At 38.4% G+C, this 22,089-nt stretch overlaps 1 protein-coding gene across 1 annotated transcript in view; it reads right to left on the bottom strand.

The window, feature by feature from the left end:
• The window catches only part of LOC139722558 (uncharacterized), a 46,867-nt gene extending 24,778 nt beyond the window's left edge, over positions 1–22,089 (bottom strand). The window contains exons 1-6 of the mRNA XM_071633848.1: positions 22,065–22,089; positions 10,377–10,584; positions 9,377–9,564; positions 8,725–8,892; positions 6,108–6,215; positions 362–433 (exon numbers count right to left, since the gene is read on the bottom strand). Coding sequence (XP_071489949.1) covers positions 362–433; positions 6,108–6,215; positions 8,725–8,892; positions 9,377–9,564; positions 10,377–10,464 — 624 coding nt within the window. The 5' untranslated portion in view covers positions 10,465–10,584; positions 22,065–22,089. The remainder of the gene's footprint in view (positions 1–361; positions 434–6,107; positions 6,216–8,724; positions 8,893–9,376; positions 9,565–10,376; positions 10,585–22,064) is intronic.

The following is a 22,089-nucleotide window of genomic DNA, read 5'->3' as shown; positions in this document are numbered from 1 at the left end:
GAGATCAATAAAAAAAAGTTAATGTTGAGCCTTGACTAATACAAAAATCTTCCATTCAATGGAAAGCAAAATAAAAGTAAAATATAGACACATATTGAAAAATGAATGAAATACCCTTGTGATGTCATTCAGGAATCATTCAGGAAGTAGTAGAAAGTAAATCCTTTTTAATTTGAAATGCAGTCATGCCAGCTAAATTCATTAAAAAAAAAACTAAATTAAGCAGACATCCTAAAGCAAGAACGAACTTAGGCAATCAGGAGCGAAAGAGGAAGTGGTAATGCCAGACTTTGGCCGTGCCAATGTTCACATGTCCCCAGCCAGCATTGACAAAATGCCTGTACCAGCTCAGTTTCCTTACCTCCAGGTAGTCTCGTGTGTGCCTGATGTTATTGTGACTCAAGTCCAGCGCCTTTAAGGCCGGCAGGAAACGCTGTAAGAAGGAAACGAAAGAATAGCATGCTCATTTTACAGCTCTACATTATTTACTGTGCTGAGATTAATGTTTTTGTGGATCTAATCAGACGGAAGTACCAGCTTGCAATACTCTTTCAACTCGTTCTGCAATTCAAGGACTTTTTGAAGACTTTTCTTGCCCCTGTTTCTGTCAGTTTTATTGCCTTTTTTTTCTCATATTTCTAATAAAGAAAAGAGAGAACAAGAACAAATGCATTTTTTTTCTAAACAGAAGACTAAATTCAGACTTCTTACAAAAATGTGAAGACATACATTGCTGAAATCTCACACAATGTCAAACATAATCTTCAACAATTTTTACAGATATCATGGAAAAATTCAAGCAGTTAATCTTCATGATCTATCGATGGTCCACGAAAATCAATTAGACTTTTCAAAGCTTCGATACAAACTCTGCAAATAGAGAGTCTATTTAGTACTCCAACTTATCAGAATAACCACCATGACTAAAAAAGTAAAGTTTCCATAACATCTACTTATGTGGAGAGTGACACAACTTTTGGTGCTTGTTTTCCCAAACTATCAAATTCAGTTTCTCCCACGCTCAATGTTACAGTTAATCGTGAAGAGCATAATGAAAAAAAAAAATGCCGTAAATCTATGACGTAAAGATCAAATGCAGTTGAGAAAAATACTAGAAATAATATTTACAAATTTTACTTTAGTTTCATAACCAAATCACATAAAATAAAACACTTAAGATAATGATATGTGTCTGGAAAGGACACAAAATAAAATAAATAGAAGACAAGTACTATTTCCTTCCCTATAAAGAGTACTTAGTACACTAATTATCTTTGATGGAACTCAGTACATAAAAGAGCACAGGCAAGTTGTTGCTTGTTTCAAGAACTTGATAATTCAAATGTTATCTATGTGGAATATGTATCATATGTGATATCAGAGAATTTGTATATTTAGACATTACTCCTCTCCCAAAGTCTGTCTGAAAATGACACTGATATTGTCATCAAGAAGGCTGCCAGTGGCAATGACAGCATTCTGTACACAAGGCAATCACCAAATTGTGTCTCGCCCATTCGCGTACAAGGAATTAATATTTTTTGTAACTCCCAGACGTTAATTGACCTGCTTATGACCTTTGACCTTGTGGTGACCTTCAACACCCTAAGGGACATTTACCATCCAAGTTTGGTCACAAACAGACAAAGGGATCACAAGTAATGAGCCATAATCGAAACGCGCCATAATAACTTAACATTGGGCCCTAAAAATTTGTTGACCCCTTTCTGTGACCTTTGACCTTGTGATGACCTTTAACTCCCCAAGGGACATCTACTGTCCAAGTTTGGTCACAAACGGACATAGGCATCAAAAGTTATGAGCCACAATCAAAATGCGCCCTAAAAACATAACATTGGGCCCTAAAAGTTTGTTGACCCCTGTCTGTGACCTTTGACCTTGTGACGACCTTCACCTCCCCAAGGGACATCTTCCATCCAAGTTTGGTCACAAACGGACAAAGGGATCAAAAGTTATGAGCCATAAACGAAATGCGCCCTAAAGACTTAACATTGGGCCCTAAAAGTTCGTTGACCCCTGTCTGTAACCTTTGACCTTGTGGTTACCTTCAACTTCCCAAGAGACATCTACCATCACCCAAGTTTGATTGCCATTGTAGCAACATTTGCTGAGTTACGTGTGATAGAGAGTCTTGCAAGTAAACTTTAACGTATGACCTCAAATGACCTTTGACCTTATGTGACCTCTTACGGCACTATAACATGAAGGTACCCCCCAGTGCATCCATCACCCAAGTTTGATTGCCATTGTAGCAACATGTGTCGAGTTACATGTGATAAGAGAGTCTTGCAAGTAAACTTTAACTTATGACCTCAAATGACCTTTGACCTTATCCTGTGACCTCCAACGGCACCATAACATGAAGGTACCCCCAGTGCATCTATGACCCAAGTTAGGTTGTAATCCAAGCAACTTATGTGAAGTTATTTGTCAAAAGAGAGTCTTGCAGGTAAACTTTAACATAGAAAAGAGAGTCTTGCACATACTCTTTAATATATGACCTTAAAGGACCTTTGACATCATCAGATGACCTCTGACAACACCATAACATGAAGATACCCCTAGTGCTTCTATCACCCAAGTGTGGCTGCCATTGCTGTAACAGTTATGCCAAGTTATGCATCATAAGAGAGTCTTGCAGGTAAACTTTAAAATTTGTGACGGACGACGGACGACGGACGACGGACGGACGACGGACGGACGCCATTTGGATCCCTTAGTCTCGCCTTCACCTCCGGTGGGCGAGACAAAAATTCAGCAAGTTTCTCTTGCAATCAAGTTTGTGACTACAACCATGAGAAATGGAAATGAATTTTGACATTTTAATTCAGGTAAGCTGTATAAACACTTCCATTACTCAATTTCTGCATATTTGAGGGCAAAAGTGCAAGTTGTATATATTTGATTGCATCACGCGTTACCCCGGGTTACTGCATTGTGTATCGCCATCTCACGTCCACTCGAGGACAGCCGCAGAGAAATGCATGTACTGTAAATGTGTGTGCGTGTACATAGTCACTCCCATGTCACTGCATGGTATACGATGTATGCATGGCACGCTGTGCTAGCAATAGCGTGTGCTTCAGTGCACTGCAGTGTAGTGGCTAGCACTGCTAGCTCCAGCACCAAAATAATTTCCACTTTTGGCAACCCAGGGTACAACCTTTTTAAAAAAATAAATAATTCGACAAACTGGCTGACTTTCATTTGGTACCCCAGGATACCATTTATGTCATCATTTACTAAGTTGTTAAAACATTTCTTTTTTAAGAGTATGATCTGGAGAAAAGCAACAACAACAACATACTCTAAAAGTCAGAAAGCACACATCAGGCATTTTTTTTAAAGTTTCGAGGTATTTGTGCAAAAATCAGATACTGAGAGAGAGGAGATCAAGCCGTGACTGTGGGGTGTGAATTAGTTTTCACTGGCAAACATGTAGTTTCTATAATTATAATGGTTTAACATATAACTGTCATTTTCAAATCAAATACTGCAAATAACTACACAAGAGTTTTGAATGCATTACAGCACTTTGCAGTTGTCGAATACAGATAACAAATGTCAACAATAATGTTTGCATATGAGAGTAATCCAAGAACCTTGATTTTCTCGACACTTATCACTCAACAGCGTTCCACCATAGTGATTGCCAGACTGTTGTCTTGAGAATATCATTGATTGCATAGCAGAGGGATTTGTTTCCTTTAAGATAACGAGTCAAAGTCCATGCCAGTAACGAGAACTTCCCCGGTGCAAGGAAGTGTGAAAAAGAATGTCATCAAGTTACAGCTCACTGTTAACTAGTAACACTTACTACGGGCCGAATCTTGATAAAACATTTGTAGATATGTCTTGTATTAGCACATGAATATATTTAGAACAGGGTTTTTCAACCTTCTTCAACCCGAGGCTCACTTTGGCTCTGTCAAATTTTTGTGAGGCCTAGTAAAACCAAGTTTTGTTACTCTATTTTTGGCTGACATAACAGCCCACCTAAGAGAGCTTCATGAACCAACGGTTGAGAAGTGGGGATTTAGAATACCTACATGAAAATTTTCATTTCACTTCTTGCCTGAAGTGTGATTACATCAACAACAACAACAACAAAAATCTGTATCGACTGCAATGTTGCTGACTCATCAAAAAGTATTGCCTCACTGCTATTCAGTTTTATTTTAGTCTTGTGACATAGGTGCACCAGTTAAGCCACCCCATTATGTTTTTGCTTCATAATACAAATTTAGTGAAAAGTGGGTATACACAGGAGAAGTGAACCATATTGCACTTACTATTAACTGTATACAAAAGTTTATAAATATGGAATCATTCAAGATATTCTAAGGCTCCTGCATATATCTGAGAACACAACTGAGAAAAGGTTGCACAATTCCCAATAGTCTTTCATGTTACTCAGATATAAAACATCATCCAATATGATTGCTAGTATAAAAGTCATGCTCTGACAATAAATTAGTTATGTAGCAAACAACAAACAATCATATCATTTTCCATTCATAAAAGATACATGTAATCGAACGAGCCCAATGCATATCGGAAACCTGGTATTTGTGTTGATTATGTTTGGAGTATCCAATCTTCTTTAAGCCTATCATACCTTTGTTTGAATGTGCCAGTTGACACAATCTTGACTCTGGAGTGGGTTTACTGTATACGCCATATATCTAGCGAGTCTAAATTTTTGCGAATCGGAACTTCCTACTGATTTTGCAAGTGGTTAAATTTGCAGTCATGGAGTACGATACTGAATGGAGACATGTACGTGCACATCACATTCATATCAGGATCAGAGTCAATATTTTTGTGTGTCTTTAAATTCGCAACTAGCACCTGACTCACAAAATTCACAAAAATAAAAACCTCACAAAATATTCAGTGTACACAGCAATTCGACTGTTGGAGACACAAAGCTTAGAAATATTGTTTTTAAACAAATTTTGATCATCAAAACCATAAACTGAGGTGAAATGCAGAAAGTGACTCTTCAATTCTCTTCCAGTAGTCTGCATATGAATAATATGCATATATCAATCATGATATTCCAGCAGGAGTCTAATCAGGAAAAGAAATAGTAACCATACTCAAGGACTATGACAAGTTCAAATTGCTAAATCATTTAAAAACAAATCTGAAGTTAATACGGATATCCCCGTTTCTTGACTTTTAGGTTGTTGTTGTTGTTGTTGTTGTTGTTGTTGTTGTTGTTGTTGTTGTTGTTGTTGTTGTTGTTGTTGTTGTTGTTGTTGTTGTTGTTGTTGTTGTTGTTGTCTCATGACACACAAGTGTCCAATATCAATATAGACATTAACATACATATTTGCTATTACAACTAAATGATACTGTTATTGTTCAAAATGTATGTACTTTCTCAGTGCAATTATGTGGTTTATAAATGGAGCAACAAAAAGACAATGACTCGGAATGCTACATTAAATATGTGCCGGATCTATGAGGTCTTCAATAATTAGCCTGCTTATCAATCATTTGTGGTAATGCACATACTAATAAAATATAATGGATAAATTATAAGCTCATTTACTTTGTGTGCAGGTTGAATAGAAAGTAATTATGAAGCAAACAGAAAGTCACACACACACACACACACACACACACACACACACACACACACACACACATCAACACACAATGAAGGTGAAGTGTAAGTACCCATTACTATCCATAGATAATTTGTACTCGTGTGAAACAAGAAAATCCCCAGTTGTGAAAGACAAACAAGAAACAATAACAATAGCTCTACAAATGTTACAGCAATTGTCACAGGCAAAATTAAAGACTCAGAAGAGCTGTTTGGGTTTAAAATATTTAATTACACGCAGCAGACCAATGATATTCGGAAAAAAACGACAAACAAGCAATCAAATGTGAGTCAACATTAAAGGTTTGAAATAGTGAGTTGGTTCCCAGGGCATCCTCTCAACTTCTTGGGAGCATTTTGGCAATGATAGCTATGACATCCCCTGCCTGTTTTCACATGATGTTTTTCTTTCATACAGAATCATCTACCACTGTCAAGTGAAAGATTCAGTCTCCCTAGACATACTTACCAACGATTCGTCCAGAGCCTCGATGTAGTTGTAGCTGAGGTTGAGAGTATGGAGGACTGGCCAATCCTGCTCCTCTGCCTTATCACCCCCGCATCCCACCAGCAGCATCTGCAAAAGAGAATGGACAGCAACATACATTAGACACTGTCCTAAAAGTCTCCTATGAGCAGCATTCATACCTCTGCCAAGAGAGGTTATGTTTTTGTTACAGCTGGTTTGCCCGTGTGCAAAATAACTCACAAAGTTGTGAACAGATTTGGATGAAACTTACAGGAAAGGTTGAGAATGACACAACAAACAGATGATTAAGTGTTGGTAGTGATGCAGGAATTTTATGGATTTTATGAAGGATTTTTCGATATTTTATGCAGGTAGGGTCAATGAACTTGGGAGTTCAAGTTGCATATTTTTTAGGTTTCATATGTGACTCTGCACCTCAAAACGAACAAAAAGTCGCCAGACATGAAAGTTTAGTTAAGATCATATTCTGAAAGAGCAGACTTTAAGCTTTAAAATGATGTACAGCTCAAATCAAATGGACTCTCCTAACCTATCTAAATATTGGAAAGAAAGCTCAAACTCAGGAAAAGTGTGAACTGAGAAAAGAGGCTCTGAAGTACAGTGTCTATTCAAGCGCTTAATCTTTACCAAACCGTGCTGGCAGTGCGATGAATGGGACAAAAAACAGGAAGTAAACCACCAGAGTAACAACAATGAAGGGATTATTAGATTAAACTGAAATTAAGCATGCCTCGTTAACACATTCTGTCCATAATTAATGCCAACTTTCAAAGCAGTAGCACTATCCTTTCAAAAGTTATTAGAGTTCAAAGTGAAGAGTGTGGACAAAGTTTTTCAGAAATGAGAAAGGGATTCTAAAGACACACCTAATCACACTATTCTACCAAAATGTTCGAGATAAACTACTGAAAAAACACACTTTCCTGCCCGTTTTATGATACCAAATTTTAGCATAATGTAAAAGAAGACCCGCTCTTTCAGAAAATATGAAAAAGTCAAGTTCGGCTAGGTTGACCTATGTCACTTATTTTCAGTCCTCACGCAAAATCATTGTGTGCGACTTTTTGTTTGTTTTGAGGTGCACAGTCACATATGTGCATTACAGTGCATGCTCTAGTTTCTGGTCCAGGGCGAGGCGTGCCGTGCAGCTGGCATTGCTAACGTAACAAAAGGCTTCTATATCATTGGGAAATTGGACGATTTCCAGCATGTACGGGTAGAAATCACTGCTCTCTACGGAAGGACAAGAACAGTGGTGGAAATGAGCTGCTCGGCGGAGGTCTGCGCTCTCAGAGGGCTTCTCTAGTTTGCTCTGCATTCAGTTCACTCAAACAAACTTTAATTTCTCCAGCTGTCAATAACCTGGTTGATCTGACATGGCTTTTCCAGAGCTCTGAAGCATGTCAGAATGATTCACATATGACCGAGTTTCATCCTTTGTTGCACCCATTTCTGTTTGTTGTTCACTCACGATTGCTCAACCGTTGCACAACATAGTCACCATGCTGCTAGAGACAACTCAAATCAGTTTGTTAAGTACTGCTGACAAGCACACAATTCTTCATGCTGTCCCAAATATGGCAAGAATTGACTTTATTACACAAAAAATGTCACAAGAAAAAAGGATTCCATCTTCAAAGAGTTCAATGTAAACAACACCTGAAGGCATGTAGCTTGTTGTGCAATGGTAACTACGTGTTCAATTTGAATGATTAGTCTTCACGCCATAGCGATGCCAAGAATTTGCGTGCACTGATGACGGCTGAGATTCCATGTCACCACACAACGTTTGCACATTAAACAAAAAGGGTCCTGACAGTCCAAATACAATGAAGCCATTTCATGCTTCAGACATTTGACAAAGCCACAGAAACTAAGGATTACTACTTTGACTATATTCAAAACATAGGATGGGGGAGTCGTGTAATATCACAATACAGTTTTTTATAATCATAACTGTAATTGAGGAGACTGACATAACTTTCAATCTTTTATGCAGGGTCTGTAGTGTCTGTAGTAATGTTCACGACATCATAAATTTGGGTAAAAATAATCACATATTGGTAATGTGCATAATCAATTGATTTTTAATTCTACTTCACTTGGTACTTGAGTTTCTCGTTAAAAATTTTGAAATTTGGAAACAAAAGAATAAGATGACAAATTTATTTTTCTCATATGACTGTATATTTTGAAAGGTATTTAATATTGTTTTTCAGGGTTTTTTCAACATCAAAGCAATAACTTTTTAAATTCATGTTTAAATTCATTTTCTCAAGTGTAGTACGATGCTTTCATATCAACATTTGTAACGTGTGAAATATTTATTTGTTACTATATTTTTGTTGGGTCTCAAGTCTCTAGGCAACATCTTAGAATTCAGCTTTTGGGACCCCAGGCCCATATGTTCCATCTCTTTTAGCCATTTTTATTTTTGTCTGTTTTATCTAAATGCTATGTAAATGTTTTGTGGTTTATTTGTGAGTATGTGTTCTGCCATGTAAACAGTGACAATATCTCAATGACTATTTTAGAACTGAAAAGTCTGAACGCTGATGTCCAGGAGATATAATAAACCAAATTCTATGGGACGTACCTGTAGCGAGTGTACACATCTGGAGCATATCAGCACCTTCAGCTGGTGCCGCAAGGAACTGAGACCGACCAAGAGGTGAATGGGAACCCTCTTGACTTCTAGGACGCTGAGGGCGTGGAAACGGGACACGTCCACAGCACCTTGCAGTGTGGTCGTCTCGTGAAGCAGCTACATGCATTGTTGGGAGAAAGCACCCAAACACAACAAAACTTTTAAAATTGCTATCTATTAGTACTGATAGTAAAATAGAGGAATAAAACTGAAAAAAAAAATCAAACACTGAATTTCATTACCAATATATACACACGAAAGCATGCCTACATGTATTTTTAACATGTTGATTTACATACACATGTATGTACATGTATGTTAGGCCTAAAGGTGCCATTATTCCCCCTGCCGTCTGAAAGAGACTGGTAGAGTGCTCTTTTATTATTGACAATCCAAGAATACACAGAGTACACCCGGCAAAAATTCTGGTTATGTGCATTATGTAATTCAGCTTTCCCTTAACCATAAGTGGACAGCTACGTGACCTGCAGCATGAGCATATTATGTAGCTAACTCTGTCAAACTCTGAAAGGTTCTACTCAGGCCCCTACTGCAAAATACTCATCCTGACCCTTCTGGGGTAACATTATGTATTACCAACCTTCAGAGCCACTGTCCTGTGCAGAATGTCTCTCAGGTATGCTACAGATTCGGCGTCATATCTCTGGGCGCCTTCACAGCTCTCGGTGGGCGAGTCGCTGGGGTTTGTCGTGGCGAAGCATCGGTTGAGAATTGCCAAGTAGACAGTGGTGAGGGACAGCTTGCTCTTCCCTGTCAAAATCTTGATGTCTAGGTAACACACATACACACACACAGGCAGACAGAACAACAACCAGAAAACAGAAAATGAAAACAAAACTACAGCATTCCTGTTGACGAACAATGCTAACATCATGCTCTAGCCACAATGTGTATGCCACAAACATATCATATGGCATTGCATTCACATCAGCCCACTTTAGTTGCTTATATAAGTTTCTGACAACAAACCTCACCAATATGCAGGCCTGACATACACTTGTACACATTACACAAAGTCATACACGTGCATTCACTGATTGTGCATTCAAATTTATACCTTTATAATATCTTGTCATGTGAGACGGAAATAAATACCCATTACAGAATCTCACAATTAAAAAACAAAAAGAATATCCAAGTAAAGTAACAAACACCTGAATCTCACACTACTAACATTCCATACCCTAGTTCTGATCACGAAGCTATCTGCCCGAATTCACGAAGGTGGTACAAATTTAAACCATGGTTCACACAAATTTCTCCTGCGTAAATATGATTGACAGATTGCATACGCCAACAGATGTCCAGTAACAAACGTGCATGTCAAAGGTATGCCTATTTCATGCTTATTTTAGACCATGGTCTAAATTTGTACAATGGTTTAGGTGTAAACGAGGTTTAAACCACCTCCGTGAATTTGGGCCACAGCGATGCTCACTATCAACCAGTAACAATTATCATCTTTATAGCTTTTATTCTTTCCTGGATCATAAAACCAGCATGTACTGAATTTTCTTTTAACAGCAGAATAAAATAACAATTACTGCCCAGTGTAAGACTACTTATTGGCTGGTTCTCACCTGAGTTATTTTGGTGGAGGAAAGCAGCAAGCTTGGCGACAGGGTCTTGTCCAGAATCAGCCTTTCCTGGCGATGCCATGGTGGCCATGGTTTCCTCCTATTAGCACAGAAATGTCATTTCTTTCTTCTTCTTTTGTGTTTCGTGAGGAACAAATACCTTCCCCTTTGTATTTATGGTGTTGTTGCAGTCCCTGGTGAAGAATTAATCCTGCAGTTGTTTTTTTTAAATAAAGAAATGAACATGAAATATATAACTCTATGTACTTAAAAGGGAAACCAGAGCAACAATAAAAAATCGGTAAGATTGTTCATCTCTACTAAACAAACAGCTGGTCTTCTTTCTATTCACTCACAAAATCATTTTCGAAAATTATGATTTGGCATAGGTTGAGTGACTACAGCTTTGATTACAAATTACTCATAGTTCATTGTTATCAGTGAATTCAATTTAACATTTCAAACTACATCTTGCCAAGATCTTTTTCAAATGTACAAAGAACTTTATGCTCTTGTGTATTTAAGAAGAGGAAGTTTGTACAAATATATCCCCCCCCCCACACCTCCCTTGAGGAATGCCAAGGGCAATAGGCAGGAAAAGCAGTATAGTTAAAAGTGATTTAAAACATGGAAAATGCCAGCATACTGTGAAAGTGGATATTTTCGTGCTACTAATTTTTTGAGCTCATCCAGGCAAGTAGAGGTTCATGTGTTTTCAATTCCACAGATTCAAGACACCAACTGCTGGAACACACAGCTTTATTTCCACGCTAGTTTCTGGTTGTGCGAAATGCATGAAAATTCCAACACCCAAAATGCATGAAAATTTCAACACTGTGTGAAAATACTTGCAATGGGCCACATCTATACCTCTACATTATACAAATCGTCGTTTGGGTGACAAGACCTCGTATCTACGAAATGTCAAATGTTCAGGAGAGCCAAAAAACATGGCGGCCAAATGGAATAGCCTTTCCTTTGACATGCCGTGGTGGCTTCATTATTGGAGTAAGCCAGTTGGGATTTGGACAGGACATCACTTAACCCATTATTTGACCATTAATCCAAAAAAGTAATTTTCACCAAAATTTCAGATACACGGTCTTGTCACCCCAGCGACAAAATGTTATTTACAAGTTTACATGGAGCAAGCATGTAATGCAAGCCACCAATAATTTGACCATAACGTCATCTAAATTTAACTGCTGACTCCATGTACAATCTATACTTTTGTGCGTGGTCAAATTTTGGCACGGGAGGTTGAACTATGGTGCATTCTTTTTTTTTAAGTATCTAGCCTATAGTAACTAGATCTTTACTTGAATTTTATTCATGGTCAGCAATTTGAAAAAGTCATGCCCCCACAAAAAGGCTGTGGCTCCAATTCACAAAAGTTTCAGGCGGCAATGTTTCTGGTTTTACAGATATTGTTTCTCAGGTACCATTCACACTGACAATAATTGTCTAAGACTTAACTCCACTTTACTATAGATGAGGTGTTATAGACAGTATCGATTCATGCAATGACAATGCACAAGCAGAACAATTGTGAAATACTGCATGATAGATTCAAACATGACATGATCGTTATTGCACTCACAACAATGAATACTTCGTAACTTTAATAATAAACTTTACTGAGACTGAGACTGAACCCATTTGTATGAACCTACAGGGTCATAGCCTTTTGATGTCTACTATAACAGTATTGTGTAGCAGGATCAGTTTAGTTTTAATAGAGAGATACATTGTTCACTGTACACTCAATGAAGTATCGTGGCACACAATAATGTATTTCCAAGTGTATTTTATTTGTGAGGTGGCTCATGGCATGACTTCTCTCTTCCAGCTTCAGATTGCAAGTTTGTTTGGTTTGGTTTGGTTTTTTTTTTTTTAAATGATACAAACTCTTCATGTATAGGTACTATTGAATGATACACATTTAGTAGAGGCTACTATGTAATCCCGTGAGATTTTCGTGCCAAAATTGATTTTTTTTCGCTAACTTTGTCAATTTGGGGATGCTGAATCCAAAAAACTTTGGTTCCATTTTTTCTGACCACGTCTTCAGCCGCCATTTTGAATTTCAAAATGGCCGCCCTAGCAGACTATATTTTGACCCATATTTCATAAAGTGAGCATTGTAGAAGCTTAAAATTCGGTGCAAAATGCATGAGTGTGATGTCAGACACTCTGATAAATCTTTGTCTGATATTGTGGATTGTTTTGATACAATTTGTAGGCTGCCATTTTGAATTTCAAAATGGCTGCCATAGCAAGCTGTATTTTTACCCATATCTCACAAAGTGAGCATTGTAGAAACATCAAATTTGGTGCAAAATACATCGTTATGATGTCAGACACTCTGATACATCATTTTCTGATATTGTGGATTGCTTTGTAGAGTTTGTAGGCCGCCATCTTGAAATTCAAAATGGCCGCCATAACGTTTTTACCCATATCTCAGTTTGCAATTATTGTAGAAGCATCAAATTTTCAAGAATGCACTTGCTTGTGGTGTCCAACGGTCCAGTACAGCTGTTTCCTAATTGTGGATCATTAGATAGGCCACCATGTTGAAATTCAAGATGGCCGCCATAGAAAACATAATTATAATACTGTGGTAAGCACCTTAGATGAATGTGCCAAAATTGTCCTAGTTAGACTGAATTTATTTCCAGTTCACGCAGAATGACAGCCATCTCTCAATTCAAAATGTAATGATGAGGTTCTAATTACGTCATCAAGAGATGCTGACGGGCAAAAACTACGTAGCGGGGGGGGGGGGGAGGGGGCATACCACTGTCCGATAGTGTGGGCAAGCGTGTTAGCGTTACATCCCCTATAGCCGTGCGGGTATGCGGTTCGCAAACTGCGCGCTAAAACGGTTCGTTTTTGCCTCTCAGGCAACACGTTATTTTGCGTTGTGGAACCTCGTTAATGATTATTTAATCCCAATCAATGAATACTTGTACAAAAGCATTGATGCAATTGAAGGTGATCTTCAAAAACTTGATGCTGCCTCAAGAGAATGAAGACAAAAAAGGAAAAGTCTCGCAATGGCAAGAAATGCCATGGTCACCCTACCAGGCATCCCATTCACAAGCTTGTGTGTTGGCCATAAACTGACACACTTAAGGTTTGCTAGATATATTTCTGGAATAACAGAGAATGAAGAAGGAAGAGGTAGGCTTTTTTCCTGATTGCCCTTGAGTGGGTCATCTTCAATTATCAAGACTTCCAAGATGCTTACTGCTGTACAGCCAATGATTCTAAAACTACAAAGGAGTAATGATAGCTCAGTTCTGTGGCGCTTGCATCCATCAGAATTCCTCCACAACTTAGAAGATCATAACACGAGGGTAATGTAAGAAATTGTCACTGCCTTGAAGCTGATGAATGTGGTGTTTGGCAGTCAGGTATCAGAAACATTCAAGGGAGATACTCTAGAAAGAGATGAAAAGGGCAGTTTTAATGTTCTGTACTAAGAATTTGTATCTGAGAGAATTAGAATACATCAATCTCTGGAATATTGTGAGAAAGGCCAGACATTCAGCTCGAGCAAAAAAAAAAATACACCATGTAACATTGGATCCAAAGTCATTAAGCCTAAGGGATCACCAATTCTTCATAACATTTCTACTGGTTCTACAGCCTGATAGACCTGTCATTAGCCAGTCATTGCTAAACGATACAATATTGAAAGGTATAAGTTCTAAGTAATTCCACAATCACTCTTAATCTCATTGTTTCATGGCCTTCTCCTCATTCTCACTATTAAAGGTTCATTTTTCCTACCCATGCCTTAGAAACTCAAAAAACTGAGCCAAATAATCAGCCTGAAAGTTGAAATACTGAGCAGTCAATTCCATCTGACACAGAGACCACATCATGGAAAGAAAAAAACAACAAACAAGAGTTCATCAAAGATGCCATGGGAGTTACTGTCACCCGTCACTCACAACAGATAGCCTCATTCCATTGTATGTATTAGAGCAACGGGAAAATGAGAGATATTGATGATTATTACGTAGACTCTAACATTTCAATTATCCTGATGGATCTTGTAAGTTTGCTTTACTTACTGCATTGCATGTTGTCTGCTCCATCACTGGAAAAGGAAACGATAAAGGTACAATTGACAATTTGGAGAGATTATGCTCTGCAATTTGTTGCGAAAAAACAGGAACAACTAAAGGTCTGCTTTTACATGCCTTTCATGGTGCTGGCTGAAGTTGAAAATTTGAGAATGTCTCCAAGAGCAGATGGACCAAGAAGTATCTAAACCTTGAATCATGCAGAATGTGCTATGACACAGTCCGTGCCTTCCAGAAGTTTGGCGTGGATGATTTCAACCAGGACAATTTCCCGCTTTACCCTCGTAGAGACTTGATACAATAGAGAATTAACCTCGTAAACTCTCACAACCTAATTTATGCCTCTAATACATATAAATATGATACATTAAATTGTAGATATTTCCAAAGGGTATGCATAAATTGTTCAATTATTATAAAATGCTTCGAGCTTCCTACACCAACGGTAGCCACAGAATTCATTATCATGCTCAACAGCAAGAAATGCAAAAGTCATTATTTCTGGAAGAATTTAGAACTAATTCTCCCCTGTGTACAGCTTTAGAGTGCTGTTTATTTAAAAACACGTGCAGGGAATGAGCCTATATAGAAAACATTCAATTATCTAAGTGACTATCCCACGAATTATTAGAGTATATAGGGCTAACATTGTAAGTTCTTACAAGCAAATCGTCTAAATGGGGCATTATTTAGTCACTCAGACACAGTTATTAAGAGGGTTTTTTTTTTTAATCATTTGTTTTTAACATCAAAATCACATGATTTCCCATTCACAAATTTTACCCAAACGCTATGCTTTTAAAGGAATGTTTCAGATGGCAGCCTGTTTGCATTTCAACACAACAGTGTACCTACAGGACAGGAAACACTTCCGCTTACGCAATATTCAATGAAGTGATTGACTTATACATGAGTGTTTCACCATGCTTGGGTTTGCAGTTTAAATATCTTACAGCACCAAATATGGTCGAAATACATCTTGAATTTCAAGAGTGGCGACCAATACAAATAATCTATTATTACAGAATGTATAGGCCCTATGTGTGTGTGTTTTAAAGAATGTACATCACTGTACGCCGCCATAAACATTGATATGTCTTAAAGTTGCTTGTAACCAGAGATATTAGATGAAAAGCAGCCATTTTGAATTTTAAGAAGGCAGCCTTGAAAGTGATGTGCAATTTTAGGGAGGGAAAAGTGCATCTGAATGTTCAACATCATGAGCCCGGTTTATGCCCGAAATGTGAACTGTCTATATTGCGTACAACATGAGATATGGGTCAAAATATACATTCTGGTATGGCGGCCATTTTGAATTTCGAGATGGCTACCTTTAATATCAAAATGAACCATCGTTTCAGAAAAAGATGTTTCAGAATGTCTAGCAGCATACGCATGCTCTTTGCCCCAAATTAGAACCTTACACAATGCATACGATATGAGATACCGGTCCAATTACATTTGTTATGGTAGCCATTTTGAATTTCAAGATGGCCGCTAAGGAAAATGATCCATCATTAAATAACTGAATGTATATATTAGCATCACTGACATCATAAGCATGCTTTTTGCCCCAAATTTATACTCCACACAATGCTTACAACCTGAGATATGGGTAAAAATATATTTAACTATGGCGGCCATTTTGAATTTCAAGATGGCTGCCTAAAAATTGTATCAAAGCTATCTACAATATTAGAAAATGGTGTATCAGAATGTCTGACATCACAAACATGTTTTTTGCATCAAATCTGAACCTTCTATGATGCTCACATTATGAGAATTGGGTCAAAATACAGTTTGCTTTGGCGGCCATTTTGAAATTCAAAATGGCGACTGAAGACGTAGTCGGAAAAAATGGAACCAAAGTTGTTTGGATTCAGCACCCCCAAATTGACCAAGTTAGCGAAAAAAATCAATTTTGGCACGAAAATCTCACGGGACCCAATATTTCGACATAGTAGACTGTACTAATTGGTTAAATATACAGTTGTAACATATACAACTGTGCGCTATGAATGGGATGGAGTCTTGACATTGCTTGATAGTAAAGAAAGGTTTTCAATTGGGCAAAAATTTGATTGTTCTAGAAACAAAGGCAGGACTAGTTTAAGAATGGAGGTAAATTTAGTATTCTTGGATTTGAATTAAACAACAATTCTATGAAATCTATGGGGGAAGGGCATGATGTTTGGGGTTGACTCAATCTGGTCATATTAGATGGGGAGATGGAGCTACAACACCATTCAACATTCTGCTATTTAGTTGGTAACCCCATAGCACTCCTTCACACAGTTATACTGTGCTGTGGGAGCACCTTGAGTCAAAAGAGTGGTGTCTCTGTACGATTAAAAAAGAAAGACAAATTTAAGCACATCTAAAAGTGTCCTACTTTACTAGCAAATGGCTTACTTTCAAACTATACATACTTTCCATATATCTAATTCATACCAGCTGTGTACTTGTTCATTTTCAGATTGATTCCATGGTCTTGAAAAGACGTTTTTCTACAAGTTCAAATCCATACCTCCTGTTCATTCAGGACTTTGTTTTTCGAAACAACTTTTGCGTGGCACTTTGCGCATCGGCTATATTATCATGCATGAAAGTCGCGCGGTTTTTAGCCTTTTGACAAGGCCCTTTCACTACGAGCTGTGTAGTGGCGTGCGAAAGGTTTTGAGTGAAACGCGCCCAGCAGAGAGCGATCCGGCGCCACACAATGTCACACAAGTGCCTGGTCAAAAGGATACACTGCTATTGGCTAGCACATGCACTTAGGTTTCAAATCTGTCGAACGGAGCAGTTGTTGTTCTCATAGATTACTCTTGACCGAATCATTTAAAGTCATCAGTTTGGACAGAAAGGCACTCTTGCGGATTGGAGGAACGAAATGTTCCCAGGTAAATGTTACCAACAATTGGACTACATCTGTATGTATTCCGATTGAAACCATTTTTAGTACCATAGTTATGGGTAAATTCAGCCTCGCGGGTAAACTCAGCCAATAGCATGAGGGCGATGGGGGCCGAGTTTACCCGCTAGGCCGAGCTTACCCATAACTGTACGGAGAGACAGGCTGGTTTTTAATTTCACTGATATAAGCATCTGTAATGCTAGTAGCATCCTTATAAATGGTGCCTGCCAGTACATTCACCTGACAGCAAGCTTGGTATTTGGCAATGATAACATAAAAAGTTTGTTAATGTATTCAAAACACCACAATGAAATAGATGCTTCCCAAAGTGTTGATTGACAAACCATTCTGGTCACTTCATCTACACACGTTCATTCTTTGTTAGAATATGAGTTCCATAAATTGCTATGTTGGGCAAGCTGCTGCATTAAGTCGCTTTGAATTGAGTGAAGTGCCTATCTAACTGACATTATCCCGTCATCATAATGGAATGGGGGGGATAGATCTAGTGACAACTTTGTGTATCATTACACAACACTACCACCAACACAGACAGCGATGACACAGGGCTGTGTACACTTTCTCTAGAGTCTACCGTTTAAGGTAGACACTTAAGGTGCGATCACACATCGCCGGTTTAGATGGCGGTTCATGGCGGTTCGGCAAATTGCCGTGCTCCGCCAAAGACCGTGTTCACACCGTACACAAACCCTGGTCATCCATCACTCATCCGCCATAAACCCCGAGAACCACGGAGAACCACGGAGAACCGCCAGAAAAATTAAACATGTTTAATTTTTCGTGGCGGTCTCGGCGGTTTGAAATGGACCGTGTTCAAAACACCGTCCACCATGTAAAGAACGGCTCCTCCGTGTTTGCACTGCAAGATCCGTGATAATACCATGTCAACACTGCCATAACTTTTCATGCAGAAACAAATGTAGAACTTAAAAGAGAATAATGCCTCCGGCGATACTTCGTGGCGGAGCAATAAAAAAATGGGGAAAAAAGCAAAGATGAACCCATAATACTAGATCGGGTAAATATTGTATTGAACGCTAAAGTTTCATTACTTTTTTCATTTTAACACATAGAGTAAAACAGAAAATTTAATATTCAAAAAGTTGGTAGGTTTGTTGAATAGTAGCCTACATCAGTTACTTTACAAGGCGTGTGCATAATTTTGGTAAAGCTTGATAGCCTAAAAATGGCCAGCTACGTGAACCTGTAAGTTATACACAGAAGACTTACGTAAATATGTTGGGTTCTGCTTTCGTGACTATGTACGCCTTTTTGTAAGAGTACATGTTGATACAGACATGTTGAAACTTAAGAGAGTAGAGGGAAAAGCGATGTTGAAACTTGAAGAAAAAAAACCCACCATTATTATGTTACGTGAACCTGTATATAAACAGGAAACTGTGCAGATATACTGTATTCTTCCTAAATATGTATGTCTTTTTATGGACTGTTGTTGGAGATATGTGAAAACTTAATTAAGAAAGGGAAAAAAAGAGATGTTGACACAAGCAAGTACTTCTACATCACTTGATAAATATAAACCTGTAAATGAACAGGAAATTTGTAAACTATGTTGGATTCTGCTTTGACATGTATGTCTCTTAATAACAGTTCATACAGATATCTTAAAAGTTAAAAGAGAGAGAAAAAAAGCACGATGAAACTTGAAGACAATTGCTTATTGCACTTACAATAGTGTATGTCTATCTGTAAATACACAGGGTGTTACGTTTCGCAAATTCTTTTGAAATTCTCTTTTTGTACCTAACAAAGCAATACCTCCTTGTTGTAACCCATTGAAGACGAGTGAAAGGGCTCTGATTGCATCCAACTACAAGGGCTTGGTATGGACTCCTCCACCTTTCGGGGAGATCCGTGTTACTACCGCGCCAATCCGCGTTAGCGCCTTGTTCAAAACGTGTTGAGAACGTAGTCACATCGCGTTTAAGTGCTTTCCGCCATCGTTGGGACACGGTTCACGGCGGTTTTAGAACCGCCATGAACCGCCATCTAAACCGGCGATGTGTGATCGCCCCTTTAGACACTGCCAAGTCGGCTGCTGGTGCAGATAGACGTCACGACAGTTGACACACATCTAGCCAGTAGAACCTAAAATAAATCCCTCTTTTATATTATAAACTGTAAGTAACCACCACTAGCAAGACTAGAGTTACGTTCAGAGACCATAAAGGCATCTACTGTCTAGCTACTGTTAGAGTCTATGGACTACTGTACGAGCTGAAATTTTCGCATACAGATATTTTCACGAATTGCTACTTGGAGGACATTTTCGCGTGTTGTTAATTTCGCAGTTGCGAGGGTCCAACTGAACTGAATATTCGCGCGTTGTTATTTTCCCGGGTTGTTATTTTCGCGGTTCAAAGGCGATTCGCAAAATTTGCGAAAATAAAACCGTGAAAATTTCAGATCGTACAGTATTTCACAATTTCTGCATTAAATATTGTAACTTACAGTGACCACTAAGTGAGTTTAATATCACTAGTGGATCTTTTATTTTGGATCAAAAATGTATCCTCTAGTGATTGATTGAAAGAGCTTCACGTGATTATAGGTATTTTCAGCTACGTCAGAAGTTGACACTCCATAAAGTAGGGTAAGGGTACCACCTATCGGCAGGGTACCTTGACATCGGCACCCTGCGTATCATGGCTGTTTGCGTATAGAACGAAAAGGTACGCGCGGGATTAAGTGCCATTAGCTATGAAAACAATAAAAATGAAGAAACGGAAATCAAACCCATAAACAAACTAACAAACCAAACTAAACAGTTTCAATTACACATCCGCTCAGTAACAGCGCATGACTGTGAAATTCAGTGTATTACCTATGGAGGGAGGGGGTGCCGATCGTAAGGTAGGGGAGAGCGGGGAGAAGTGGGACATTATTTCAAGTTCGCCGATTTTCTTCTGATATCTTTTTATAAAAGAGATGATTACATTTCCTTGCGGGCTTGCATGAAGGTTCATATGGTAGGTTACATAAAGAGCTATAAACTGGGGGTGGCACTGTTCTCAATTTTCTGCAGTTAATGAAAAGAAAAAACCTTATTTTGGGGGAGAAGTTGACCCACCCGTGGGTAAAGTGGGACAACGGCAAGGGAGAAATGGGACGGTGTTGGTAAAGTGGGGTAAAGTGTGACATCCTATAAACATGTCGGAAAAGTCAAAGTTTGAAGGCGTAATGAAACATTGGTAATGAAAACAGTCAAACATGCTTTAAAATGATCTTTATTTCAACAAAACAAGTTTGAACAACATGTTTGAAAATCTGAACTGTTTTACATGTAATGCTATTATGAGGGACAAATGGGACACGTTGTCCCAACTGTCCCTCACATGGCATATACATAGATATGTACAACTGCTCAGTAACCATGCAGGCATTTGTCAAAAACAAGTTATATTAGTTGCATATCAATAAGGCTCACCACCAGCTTCAATTGTGCCCTTGAAATCATGAATACAAAGACAACAGGTTAATTAACCTGATTTAAAAAAAAAATCATATTTGGGGGAAAATTTTCAATAGCAATTTATGACCACTTAGAATTTGCCGAACTGCATGGCTTTCTTAATGTGATGTATGGTTGCTAGGGACTTATTGTAGATATTAGCCAATCGCTGATTGGTTGAACAGTTTTTGATTCAGAGGACGTGTCCCATTTGACCCGCGTCCCAACTCACCCCGCTCTCCCCTACCCTTTTCAGCCGCGCGAAGAAAATGTATCGCATGCACTAATATTGCATTATTTTCCAACGGAGATTCAGAATCAACAGAACGGTCACGACATTCAAAACTGCAGTATTTATGGCATATTTGAGGTAAAAATTTGGCAACTTTGTTTTATACTTTTGGAATAAACAAGCTACAGATCCTTTAAGGGTGATGATAGGTGGTACCCTCAATCATACTATTTGCAATTTTAAAATTGCGACTGCTCGTACTGTCACTCTGTGAAAAATTTATCAATTTCTAACAAAGCAATTGTGATGTCATTAAAAAAAACAATTTTGACATTGAGCATTATCCATTAGAGTCTATAGGCCTAGGCTAGTTTCGCATTTATGCGTTGCGCTTACAATATAACATTTTTAACGCACATCACAAAGCAGTACAGTTCTGACATCATGCGCTGGTACATGCTTCTTTTAATATTGGTCAATGTAGGATCTCTTCATAACATCTCATCCATCATTCATACAACTTCTCGCTTTGCATCCCCCCCCCCCCCCCCCCATAATTTCCCCTTCTTTTGTTTTGACCCGAACTATATAAAAAAACAAATATATTTTGCCTAGGCCACTTTAATTTCGATGCCTCCAAAAGCACTACGGTATTCATTGAGAGGCGCAGCCCCGAAGTGAATAGACCCCCTAATGGGCCCTAGCTAGTTCTTTTGAGTCACCTCTGCTCTGCCAATACTATTGGCAATAGTTTTAACAAGAAACTTTCAAGGCAAAGTATTTGTACCAACGGTATGGTACAATAATATCAGCAGAGAGAATTGGGAATAGAGTCTCAGTGTCATGTCAATGAATGTGTTGTGTGAAATCTACTGATATGTCACACGTGATCTAACACAAAAGCAATGAAGTAAATTTACTGTACCGGTAAATTTACATACGATTAACAACTTACAAGATCCAATCTCCACTCAGTCTGT

This window comes from Diadema antillarum, unplaced genomic scaffold, assembly GCF_040938485.1.
Source record: "Diadema antillarum isolate AM-2024a unplaced genomic scaffold, OU_Dant_1.0 scf00000167, whole genome shotgun sequence".
NCBI classification, from domain to species: Eukaryota; Metazoa; Echinodermata; class Echinoidea; order Diadematoida; family Diadematidae; genus Diadema; species Diadema antillarum.
The sequence above is the reverse complement of the archived record's forward strand: the minus strand, read 5'-3'. Positions and strand labels throughout refer to the sequence as shown.